This window comes from Balaenoptera ricei, chromosome 11 (assembly GCF_028023285.1).
Source record: "Balaenoptera ricei isolate mBalRic1 chromosome 11, mBalRic1.hap2, whole genome shotgun sequence".
Taxonomy (NCBI): Eukaryota; Metazoa; Chordata; class Mammalia; order Artiodactyla; family Balaenopteridae; genus Balaenoptera; species Balaenoptera ricei.
The window spans coordinates 82374113-82387532 of NC_082649.1; the positions used below are offsets into that span (position 1 = coordinate 82374113).

General features: G+C 38.0%; 1 protein-coding gene across 14 annotated transcripts in view; it reads right to left on the minus strand.

Moving 5' to 3' along the window:
- MAGI1 (membrane associated guanylate kinase, WW and PDZ domain containing 1) overlaps window positions 1-13420 on the minus strand; it is a 616029-nt gene that overhangs the window by 100196 nt on the left and 502413 nt on the right. For 6 of the 14 annotated variants that reach the window (XM_059940144.1, XM_059940142.1, XM_059940141.1 and 3 more), the window contains exons 6-7: window positions 5878-5960; window positions 1699-1737 (exon numbers count right to left, since the gene is read on the minus strand). In XM_059940144.1, the coding sequence (XP_059796127.1) occupies window positions 1699-1737; window positions 5878-5960 (122 nt within the window). The remainder of the gene's footprint in view (window positions 1-1698; window positions 1738-5877; window positions 5961-13420) is intronic. The other 8 variants (XM_059940145.1, XM_059940138.1, XM_059940135.1 and 5 more) reach the window with 2 other exon arrangements.

The following is a 13420-nucleotide window of genomic DNA, read 5'->3' on the forward strand; positions in this document are numbered from 1 at the left end:
TGACTTGACCAAGGTCACAGAGCCAATAAGTGGGGGAACCAAGATATGAGTCTAGGCAACCTGCCCTGACCCCAGAGACAGCTCCCACTTCACCAAACCATCTCCCAGAACTGTGGCTCTGACCATGAGAAGGTAAGAAGGTAAGTAAGCCAGTAAAACTTACTTTGTAGAGTCTTTAACAGCACAGGAAAGTTTCCACAATGTTACAGATACATGAGAAAAGAAGACAGTTGATTCTTTCCTGAAAACTTCAACATTCAAGCTTCCACAGAAGCAAATAAGGCTGTGCCCCTATGCACAGTGGAATTATCTCACCAACTGCCCACACACAGTGGTGGGCACTCACATACTTTAGTCAGGCGGCCGGAGTAGTTTAAATTGGTTCTACAAAGGATCGAGGCACTCGTTTTTCATCTGGAAAAGCTAGTTCTGTCTTTTTCAATGATTTTATCTAATATCACTGGATTGATACTTTTTAAAAAAATTTACAAAATGAGTTTCAAATTGTTCTATTACACAGGTTGAATCTCAAGTCATTCCTACCACAATGACCACAAGGACAATTTATTATACATCTTTAAAAATAGATCTTTCAGGACTTCCCTGGTGGCGCAGTGGCTAAGAATCCACCTGCCAATGCAGGGGACACAGGTTCGAGCCCTGGCCCGGGAAGATCCCACATGCCGTGGAGCAACTAAGCCCGTGCACCACAACTACTGAGCCTGTGCTCTAGAGCCCGTGAATCACAGCTACTGAGCCCGCGTGCCGCAACTACTGAAGCCCGCTTGCCTAGAGCCCGTGCTCCGCAACAAGAGAAGCCACTGCAATGAGAAGCCCACGCACCGCAACGAAGAGTAACCCCCGCTTGCTGCAACTAGAGAAACCCCGTGCACAGCAACAAAGACCCAACACAGACAAAAATAAAAATAAATAAATAATTAAATCTATTTAAAAAAAAAAAGCTGAACATAAAACATTTAACTTAGCAGGGAATATAATTCAATATATTCCAAGAGCAAAGACAAAAGAGTTTGGCATTATCTGCTAATATAAATTATTTCTGAACTGCAAGAGCTTGGACTAATCAAGACTTGATTTCCATTGACATACACACTCTGAGGAAAATGACACATATAAATCCAGCATCTGGTTTACAAGCCATTCACTATGGTTACAAAGTCAACATGTAGCCTATGACTGAGTAACAATATAATACTAGGACTTAGTAACCATTCAGTTAATCAGTGGAATTGTTGTACTGCTGTTACTCCCACTAAGATCTTTCAGCTAGCCTGGAAGATTTTTGTTTTGCTTTTCTGTATTCCCCATGGAGAAAGCCACCCACACCAAATAAATAAAGAAATGAGCCCGAGATAGATTATAGGAGAGTTCAAGGGACGTGGCAAGCATCTATCCCTGTTTTTTCTTAATCCTCAATTTACGAGAGTATCTGGCACCGATCTGCTAACTCTCATTCTAGTCCCAATTCCCTCAGACTTCTTCTTTATAGACACAATTTATTACAACTCTGTGTGATGTCTGCAGTCAGACACATGGGTTGTATACGATTGACCTTTCGTGGCTAAGCCGGAATGAAAATCATAATTGGAGAAGTGTACACTAAAGAAACAGAGGGATTAAGCAAGTCACTGGGGACCAAAGCATCCAGGGCAAGTCATGCAGGCTGGGAGGGTTTACCTAGTTCACTGTCCAGCTCCTCCGTATGGATCCCTTCTTCTCCAAAGGAATAGCAGGAATGAGACAGAAAAGAGAGAAAGAAAAATTCAGATACCAGCACCAAGAAAGGAAACTTCCCCCAAGAAAAACAGCAGCAAACACATCACTTTGTTTTGTCCTTACCTGCATTGTGGCTTATTTCATTGGCTTGACTACTCAACTCGAGACCTCAGTGTAAGTCACAAAATGGGAAGAGCTGATATTGGCAACATAATTATATGGTTCATTTCCTTGCATGGCAAAATAGGGCTTGATTGGTTGTAAAAGATGACAAAACACTTTTGTGGTTTCAACGTTCTTACGTGGAAAGTCACTTATTACAGGTCTTATTTCAAGCAAACAAAGCTGTTAGACCTTTGAATATTAGTCTTTTTAATCCTTCAATAATCTTCTAATCAGTGAGGCAAAATTACTTAACTTATAAGTAATACCGCTACCTGAAAAACGGAAGGCGAGGTCAAATTGAGAATACAGGTTCTAAGGTGAGCTACACTTTGTCTTTCAAAAGGAATTAGAAAACTGAACTACGTCAGGATGATATACATGGGGGAAGTGAGGCTTGAAGGCTGCCCCAAAAGGAGCAGTGGGAGACGGAGTTTACTTTGCATAAGATTTCTAAGTCAAACAGCTCAGAAATAATAGAATGAAAATGTTCTCTGTAATTTCAGTGAGCAAAGCAAGTCAAGATCCTTTCCATTCTTGACCGTCTCTGGCTGTCAGTAAAGCATTTTATTTTGACTGCGAAGAGAACACAGGACAGTACACAACACATCATGTCATAGACAGTCACTCCAGCTACACAGCGGGTGGCTATCCCCTCCACTCTAAGCTCCACAAACACAGGGAGCAAGCCTGTTTTCACTACTGCAATATGTTCAGTGCCCACTGAAGTTTTTGATACATAATAGGTACCAAATATTTCTCAAATGGATGAATGAATGTATGAACAAATGAAGCGATTATTGACTTCAGTCACCAACACGGCCCTATACACCTTGCAAACTCTTGATTTAAAAACTCTCCAACTGCCAACAATAAGGTTGACACTGGTATTATTTCCTAAGAAGGGAGTCTTATTTACATAAACTCGTTCATGAAAATGGCCTTTTGGATATTATTTAAAATATCTTTGGGGGCACTCATTCATTTCCTCAAAAATTCTTTAATGAGAACTACTATGTGCCAGTCACTATGCCAGGAGACAGGGACATCGAAATGAGTACAATCAGGCACATCGCTATCCTTCTGGGAAAGGAAACATGGCCAAAGCTCACATAGATAAAAATTAAATTAAAACTGTGATAAGTTCTCTGAAGTTAAGATACATAATAGACTGACCTAATCATATCTGGGGGCAAAGTCAGGGGAAGAGTCCCTGAGCTGTAATCTGAAGGTTTTGCAAAATTTAATGAAAAGACTTAGAGTGAAAAATGACTAGAATTTAAGCTCTGCAAGAGCAGGGCTTCTTGTTTATTGCATTCAATGATACATCTGAAATTCCCAGAATGCACTGGACATAGAGAAGGCATTCAATAATTATTTGTGGAATGTAAGCGTATTCTAAGAAGGGAGAACTGCACATCTAACTATCATGGAGCAGGAGCTCGATGAGGACTCGTGGGGATGAAGGACAGAGTACGGGTTGGAACGAGAGTCAGACAAGCTTAGAGACTGAACCACAAAGAGCTTGGAGACACAAGCTATGGACTTGGCATTTACTGAACAGACCAGAGCCATTAAACAGGGCTTGAGGCGGTGGTGATTACACAAAGACATTTTAAAAAACTGCTCTGAGTACGGTGCAAGAAGGAGAGTGGGCAAGAGTCTGGGTGGAAGATGAGCATGACATTGACCAGCATGGTAGAGATAGTGAAGAAAATGGAGAATGGATTCCAGAGACATTTGGGAGGCAAGGTGAACTCAACTGGTAGTACATGGGTTAGAAGTGGGTGTTAAGAAAACTAAAACGTCATGAGGGACTCTTAAGTATGTATGAATTTACCCTCCACTGAGATGGGGAATACTTACAGAAGACCAGATTTGGGGTGGAGGTGGAATCATTAGTTGGGTTTTAATCAGAATGAGTTTAAAGTCTCTTTGAGACAAACAGTGTTATTAAAGATTAAAATACTGGCCTGGAGCTCAAAGCAAGGTAGGTGAAAGCCTCTAAGTGAACTACTAAAACACAGAAATAACAACAGGACTTATACACTGAAGATCAAAGTCCAAACTAGTTTCTGACTTTTTCGAGATAGGAAAAAGAAAATAGAATATTTTTACAATAAGTATGATGCCATACTGTTACATTTGATATGCATGTGACCTACAGAGAATAGAAAGAAACACAGGAACAATATGGTGACCAACAATGTGATTCTTCTTTGTGTCATGATATAAAAAACAATACAAGGCAGCTTTGTGGTAACTGGCAAGAGAAAAGGCAAATATGGGAACTGATACTTGCCATTGTGGTATAATCTGGTTATATACTTATACCATTTGTGTATAAAGGCACACAGACATACATATAGTTTCTAGCAGAAAAAGAATATATGAATTCTAATGGTGAATGGATAATTACTAAGCATTTGGTATGAATACATACTTGTTCCAAAGGGAATAACATTAACACCAATGACATGAATTCTAAGAACTAAAAATGACCAGTATTGTTAATAAAAAACATTCAGTAATTCTACTTAATACTTTTACTCCATTTTTCTCAGTAAAAGCTAGTGGAGCCTTCTATTATCTATAAAGTTATATTAACAGGCATTTTCATACATTCCCAGTATAATTATAATGGATACTGACATTGAAGATCTGATGGTAATAAGACGGCCTAAAATGGCTTCAAAATCATCAGGCATCAAATAAAGATTAAATTTTGTTCTGAGAAGTTTTATGGTTGGATGTATTTTATGTTCTGAACTTTGAAAACTGGTCACCTCTGTATTATATATTAAATAGAATATGTGAATAATCAGGACAGTCCATTATCCTTAAGCATGCAAAATAATGCAGCTCCTATGCCTGTTCTGTTTCTTCTTCAGGACTCAGCAACCAAAATAAAATGAGCCTCTCAGCTATGCCTCCTCAGTCAGAAGGATTTGTATTTCCAGTTGAAGTCACCCAGCTAAACATGAACACGCAATTCTATGTTCATTTCATGTAATCTGCGATCCACATATATTCTGGAGTGTAAGGTTTTGACAGGATCATATTTTACTGGCTTACATTTTCAAACAAACCTCAAATTTATACAGACAACAATTCTGCCCCATAGGATAAATTAATAAAGTTTCACTATCTTACAGTAAAATGTGTATTCAAAATTATACTACTAATTCTAATGCCAGAAATCAATGAGTAGCAAAGCAAGCCATTTCCCTTTTAATTCGTCCATGTCAAAAAGCAATTTTGGTAGAACTTAGGATAGACTGAAAGTGAACACATTTGTTCCATCTTAATTTTTTTTCTTTTGCAAAAGTAATTAGAAATTCCAAAGCCTTGAAATGAACTTTTCTTTTTTATGATAGTAACTCTTATAGACAATTGATCCTTTTTTCTTTTAATTAACAGGGAGAGTGGGGCTCAGTCTCTTTTGTGGAAGAATAGACTTTCTCATATTTAGGATATACTCTAAGTCACACACAGATTCCCAATCACAACAAAATCTGCTTTCTTTATGCTAAACCTGGAGAAATAATCAAATTATGAAGCATGAAGAGTTCAAGAAAAGTTCCTGCTTTTTTTTTTTCCTCTAAGACTGTCACAATATATGATTAGCGTCCAATAAGTAAGTGATCAGAGCATCTTTGGTTTCTAAATTCCTAGAGACTTTCTAGAATTTTCTCCAAGTTCCTGAAGGCCACAGGTTGCTCTACATTTGAATAGTTTCTGACTGCGCTGAAGTTCTGTTTCTAACAGAGAACTGAGGATGCCTTTATGTTTAAACAAATCGTTCTTTGAAAACAATTTTGATTTCTCTCCTGCTTTTGGAAACCATAGTGCACTTACTAGAAACTGGATTACCTTTCAAAAACCCATTGTTAGAAACCTGGTTGACCTTGCTACAACGCTTTAATATTTGCATGTGTGAACAAGCCCCCTTAAACCCAGACCTTCCTAGCTCCTTACCATCATCTTCACACTCTTCCAGAGGCTTCTGCTGCTTGTTCAGGCACCGAGGGTCTAACCAAGATGTTGTTTTTGTGTTATGGCTGAAATCCAGAAACAAAAACAAGAAATATGTTTGAAAAGAAAAAAAAAAAAAAGTAAAAAGCTCAACGACAGAAGATTTAAACAGTCTTGAACATTTACTCTCTTCTACCAAAGCAAAGATACTGTCTAACAGCAAACTGAGGCCAGAAGAGAGCCCCGGTTTGGAATTATGAAATGGCTTGAAGAGGGTCTTAGGGAGGCTGCTTCCTTACCCTAAGACATCAGCATTCCATCATGGAAAGCTTAAAAGGTAATACCAGCTTTATTTTTGAAAACTGAGCTCCAAATCATACCCCTTGTCTATACGGCCTACTCTTGTCTAGGCTTATTTTAGTCTTCACATTTGTCAAAGAGCGCATTCCAGTTTAATTTTCAATTTGTCTATGACTTAAACGTTGGATGCTGGAATTCACAAAGAAGGCTGCTATTTCACTCGTTATATTACATAAGAATTCCCATGACTGTGTGAAACTACCTCAATTCATGCAAGTGGCTCGAAGCTGCTAAGACATGTCATTCATCGCAGTATCTTAAATTATGCTTCAGACATAGTGAAGGCAACCTCAAATTACCTATCACAAATCGAACTGAGACCAAGGAAAAGCTTGGAAAAGCTGAACATGTCACCCCACTTCCTTCTGGAGGGTCTAGCCCAACCAGAGAGGAAGTGTTTCAATAGACACTGCTGCCCTTCAGTCACGTTAGAAATGCCGGGAGAATGACTGGGAGAATTGACCAGAAGCACATCTGGGACAAAATTCTGGTTGAGCAACCAGTCCATTCTATGCAAACTAAATAAGAGGAGCAAAGAACTACAAGTCCAGCAGTTCAAGCTGCAAACCAGAAACGAAACATAGAAAATTAAAAAAAAAAAAAAAAAAAATTTTTTTTCCCGAAGTTTAGGTAGTAATCTAAAGTCTGAAGTTTTGGTTGTAAATACATTGAAAAAATTGTCACACTTTTAAATTTTAGATTCAAATCTTATTAATTGATGGGAAAAAATTGAGGCTTAAGTGAAAAACAGAATGTGCAAATGTCTACAGACATTATCTCAACTGTGTTAGAAGAAAAAAACAAATGAAAGGTAATACAGTTACAACTAGGATCACCAACAGTACTTATTTGTCCACTTAGAACTATCATAATCTGTTATGTCATTTACATATAAATTACAATTTACTTAATCCTTACAAGAACTCTATGAGAGAAGCATTGTTAGTATTAAAATGATTACTCCCCATTCTCCACATGGGAAAACTGAGGACAAAGATGTGAAGAAACCTGCCCAAGGACACCCTGTTGATAACACGGAATCAAACCCAGGGAGTCCCTCACTGGAACCCATGGTCTGTGCTATTCCTACATAGTAAGAGTGCAAAAATGGTCACTGACGGGAGGGAAGATTATGTGTGATATTTTAAAAAACACTTTTTTATATCAAGATAATTGTAGATTCACATGCAGTTATAAGAACGAACAAAGAGATTCCACATCCCCCCCTTACCCAGATGCCACCAAGGGTAACATCTTGCAAAACTATAGTACAAAGTCACAACCAGGATGCTGACAGCCAGTCAATATATGGAACATTTCCATCATCACAGGATCTCTCACGTTGCCCTTTGATAACCACACCAGTTGCCTTACAATCCCTCCCTTCAAAACACATTTTTAATCCCTGGCAACCACTAATCTGTTCTCCATGTCCATACTTCCGTCATATCAAAAATGTTACATAAATGAAATCATACAGTATGTAATCTTTTGGGATTTGCATTTTTCATTCAGCATAATTCTCGAGATTGTTGCATACATCAATAATTAATTCTTTTTATTGCTGAGTAGTATTCCATGGCATGAATGTACTACACTTTAACCACTGAAGGACATCTGGGTGGTTTCCAGTTTTTGGCTATTTGGAATAAATCTACTATAAACATTTATGCACAAGCTTTTGTGTGAATATAAGTGTTCACCTTTCTGGACAAATGTGCAATGGCTGGGCTGTATGGTAATTACAATGTTTAAGAAACTGCCAAACTGTTTTCTGGAATACCACACAATTTTACATACCCACAAGCAATGTGTGAGTGATATAGTTTCTCTGCATCTTCACCATCATTTAGTGTTGTTACTATTTTTTATTTTAGCCATCCTAATAGCTATATATATACCTATGATATCTTTGTCGTTTTAATTTGCATTTCCCTAATGGCTAATGATGTTGAACATCTTTTCATGTACTTATTTGCCACCCATATATCTTCTCCAGTAAAATGTCTGTTCATGTCTTTAGTTCATTTTCTAACTGGATTTTTTTTTTTTAACTGTTGAGTTTTGAGAGTTCTTTATATATTCTAGATACCAGTTCATTTTGAGATGTGGGGTTTATAAATATTTTCTCCCTGTCTGTAGTTTGTCCTTTCGTTTTCTTAACAGTGTCCTGCAAAGCAAAAGTTTTCATTTTGATGAAGCTGAATTGATCAATTATTCCTTTTAGGATGTTTTTGATGTCAAGTCAAAGAACCCCTTGCCTATTACTAGGTCTCAAAGATTTTCTATGTTTTTTTTCCCCCTAAAAGTTCTACTACTTTACATTTTGTACTTTATGATGATCTATTTTGAGTTAATTTTTTTTTTGTTTCTAAGGCATGAGGTTTAGGTTGAGGTTAATTTATTTGCTTCTGGCTATACACTTGCTCCAGCACCATTTTATTGAAAAGGCTATCTTCCTTACATTGAATTGCTTTTGCAGTCTTTGTTGAAAATCGGTTGGACACATTTGTGGGTCTGTTTCTGGGTTCCATTGATCTATGTGCCTATTTCTTCATCAATACCACACAGCCTTTATTACTGTGGCTATATAATAAGCCTCGATATAGGGCAGACTGATTACTGTGACTTCATTCTTCTTTTCCAAAACTGTTTTATGTATTCTAGTTCCTTTGCCTTTCTATATAAATTTTAGAATAAACTTGTCTATACTAACAAAAAGCGTCACTGAGATTTCCACAGGATTTATATTAAACCTGTACACACATTTGGGGAGAACTGACATCTTTACTATACCAATTCTGAGTCTTTCAATCCATGAATAGACTAGGTCTCTCCATTTATTTAGACTTTCTTTGATTTCTTTCATCAGCATTTTGTAGTTTACAGCATACAAAATCCTATACATGTTTCATTAGATTTATACCTAAGTGGCGTTTTTTTTTAAAGTAAATGTGAATTATATTTTCTTTTGAATTTTGTTGTCTGCTTGTTCATTGTTAGTATATAGATACACAACTGATGTTTGTATGCTTATCTTTTATCTTGCTGAACTCATTTATTCTAGAACTGTCTTGTACATTTCTGGTGATTTTCTAGATAGATAATCAATCTGTGTCTTTTCTTTCCTTTTATTTAGGGTTAGAATTACAGTAAAATGTTGAACAAGAGTGGTAAGAGATAATATCCTTGGCTTATTCCCCATCTTACAGGGAAAGTTTTTTGTCTTTCACCATTAAGTATAATGTTAGCTGTAGGTTTTTTATAGATGTTATTTATGAAGTCAAGAAATTCCCCTATGTTCTTATTTTCCTGAAAATTTTTTATCATGAATGAGTGAATTCTGTCAAATACTTTGCATCAATGAAAAAGATCATGTGATTTTTTTTTCTTTACTGGGGTCTTAATATGGTGGATTACACTGATTAATTTTTCAAATACTGAACCAGTCTTTGTTTTTTTTATAGCTTATGTGTATTGTCTTTTTTTTTTTTAATATTTATTTATTTATTTATTTATTTATGGCTGTGTTGGGTCTTTGTTTCTGTGCGAGGGCTTTCTCTAGTTGCGGCAAGTGGGGGCCACTCTTCATCGCGGTGCGCAGGCCTCTCATTATCGCGGCCTCTCTTGTTGCGGAGCCCAGGCTCCAGACGCGCAGGCTCAGTAATTGTGGCTCACGGGCCTAGTTGCTCCGCGGCATGTGGGATCTTCCCAGACCAGGGCTCGAACCCGTGTCCCCTGCATTGGCAGGCAGATTCTCAACCACTGCGCCACCAGGGAAGCCCTGAACCAGTCTTGTATCCCTGGAATAACTCCCACTTGGGCATGGTATATAATTCTTTTTCTGTATTATTGATTACTATTTGCTAATATTTTGTTATAGGTTTTTGCATCTATATTCAAGAGGATATTGCTCTGCAGTTTTCTTTTTCTTTTTTTTCGTGGACTATCCTTGTTTGATTTTGGTAACAACCTAATACTAGCTTCTTAAACATAATTGGGAAGTGTTCCTCCTCTTCTATTTTCAGGAAGAAACTGTGTAGAAATTTAATTCTTCTTTGAATGGTTCTCCAGTGAAACCATCTGGTTTCTAGAATTTTCTTTTTCAAGAGTTTTTAAATTATAAATTCATTAGGGCTATTTAAATTACCTATTCCATATTGGATGAGTTGTGGTAGTTCGTGCTTCTCAAAGAATTTGGTCCATTTCATCTAAGTTGTCAAATTTATATGTCCACACTTTCTGACAGCATTTTCGTATCTTTCTGATGTCTTCAGGGTCTGCAGTTATTCTTTGTTTAAATTTTAATATTGGTAATTCACATCTTCTCTGATTTTTTCTTTGTCAATCTTGCTAGAGGTTCTTCAATTTTATTAATCTTTTTGAAGAATCTGCTGGTTATTTCATTGATTATCTCTGCTGTGTTTGCTTTTGATTTCATTAATTTCTGCCCTTTATTATTTCCTTTCACTTATTTCACATTTAATTTGCTTTTCTTTTCTAAGCTCTTAAATTGGGGGCTCAGATTGTTGATTAGAGACTTTTCCTCTTTTCTAATATATATGTGTAGTGCTATAAATTTACCTCTCATCACTGCTTTGGCTGTATCCCACCCAAGAGGGTGAGGAGTTCCTTGTTACTGCTGGGTAGGGATGGGAGTTCCAGTTCCACACTAGGCCTCTTCTGACACCAGCTTGGCTGGGAGGGGTAGGAGTGCCTTGTTACTGTTCCCAACTTGGCTTCCACTAACTCCCTGAGGAGGCTGGGGGCCACTTTACCACTGGTAGTAAAAATGCTGACTCTTCACCAAACCTCCTCTGCCACTACCCCAGCGGGGAGAGAGGCTGCCTTGTTACTGCCACGTCAGGATGGGCATCCAGGCTCCCCTCAACGTGGTCTCCATTGAACTTAGATGAAGAAAGGGGGAGTGCCCATTACTGCCTTGCTACAAAGTCCCAGTTATCTTCTAAGCCTTTTTGGACACCACACTTGCAGGGAGGTTTGAGATCCTAGTTACATCCTGCGAAGGGTAGAGGACTAGGCTTCCCACCTGATCTTTGCTGGCAGAGGTGGGAGCACAGGCTTTTGTGTCTTGTTGGCTGAAGTCCAGCAGTTATTGAATAAAAGCTTCCTGCCTTGCAGGATATCCCTTCCTGGTCCTCTGGCTAGAGAGAGTAGGCTTTTATGAGGGTTTTGTTTTTTGGTCTCCACTTGTTGGTGTTTTTGAGTTACTGGCTTCTTCAGCTCCAAGTCTGGGTTATATGAGGTAAAAAGAAAACTCAGGGAACTCACCACCTGTCATTTCTGTGATCCCAAGTTCCCCAGCCAGTCTGCCTTACTTTTATCTCCTTTCGAAGTCTTCCTATGTCTGTTTTCTTTGTAATATCCAGAGTTTGTAAGTCCATGCTTACTTTTTTAATGTTCTTAAATTCCGGTATTTCTTAGATTTCCCATAAACTGTAAAGCTAACATAGACACATATATGTAAAACAAGGTAGATCTGATTCTATAGAAATTTAACTTGCTATTCAATGTAAGATACTCTAAGATGAAGTTCTTTAGAATGAAGGACACCCGAAAACTCATTAACCAGGATATATAATTTAGGCTAAAATAAAAATGGTGTGTATCTAATAATTTAATATCTACAGAATTTGATAGCTGTAGACCAAATCACAGAGTTGTCATAATAAGCCATACTTTTGCATAAATTTTCTATTAAACATTAGGCCAATGAAGATTGGCCTAGCATTGGTTAAAAGCTAAATTAGGTTATGAAAAATAAGCAAATCACTGTACTCTCCTATAAATCAGCCACAGTCTTGGGTCTTTGCTAACCATTTTTACTAAGCACAGTCCTCACTAACCATCAAAATAACCAACTTTCTTTTTTCAAATTCATCAAGTCAGTCTTCAGCAAAACTATCGATACGTTCTTTTTTTTTATAAATTTATTTTATTTATTTTTAATTTTTGGCTGTGTTGGGTCTTCATTGCTGCGCGCCGGCTTTCTCTAGTTGTGGTGAGTGGGGGCTACCCTTCGTTGCGGTGTGCGGTGCATGGGCTTCTCACTGCGGTGGCTTCTCCTGTTGCAGAGCATGGGCTCTAGGTGCACAGGCTTCAGTAGTTGCGGTGTGCGGGCTTCAGTAGTTGTGGCACGAGGGCTTGGTAGTTGTGGCTCATAGGCTCTAGAGCGCAGGCTCAGTAGTCGTGGCACACGGGCTTAGTTCCTCCGTGGCACACAGGCTTAGTTGCTCCGCGGCATGTGGGATCTTCCCGGACCAGGGCTTGAGCCCGTGTCCCCTGCATTGGCAGGCAGATTCTTAACCACTGCGCCACCAGGGAAGCCCCTATCAATACATTCTTTTCCAAAAATTTGAGTTTCACATATTACTCTCTATTAGGAATTCCTCTATTATATTTTCCTTTGTTCAACATAATTTTTCCTTACTAATGGACATAACCTTAAAGGCAATTTATTTCAAAAGTTAAGTACAAAATTCTTAGCTTATAGTTGACATCCATTTTCATAACATTTAAACTCCTCTGTGGTAACCAAATGATGATAAAAATGGTAACAGTAAAAATAATGCTCGGTAATTAATACTAGTCCACGCTTTACATCCATTATCTCATCTAACTCTCACGAAAATCTGACAGGGTAGGCATGATCCACGACATTCACGTCCTTCTACACACAGGGAAAACTGAGATGCAGAGAGGCAAACTCAAGTCCCAAGATCATACAAATAGTAAGGGGTAGAAACAACATGAGTTTTTAGGGGCGCTCTTAACCACTATATTTCCCTAACTCCCAGGAAAAGACTTCATCATCCACCTCTGTCTGCAATAAGCATTTGTCATGAACATGAAGACAGAAATGTGGACTTGTCCCTTCCTTCTGGTTGGAAAATAACCCAGGAGGTATAGTTCACTCATCTCTGATTTCCTAGGTTAGTTCTCAAAGAGGGTGTTCCGAGACCCAAGCCTTCTCCCTCACTCCCATGTCCTTAGGAAAATTATACTTTCTTACCCTTGCTGAGTTTTTTACTTACAAAATATAGCTAGAATATCTATTTGAGTGGAAATATATATTCAAACCCCACAGACATGTATAATGTAGTTAAGAAAATAAATTCTTTAAATTCCTTACTTAACTCAAACTCAAGTGTTAATAGACACTTCC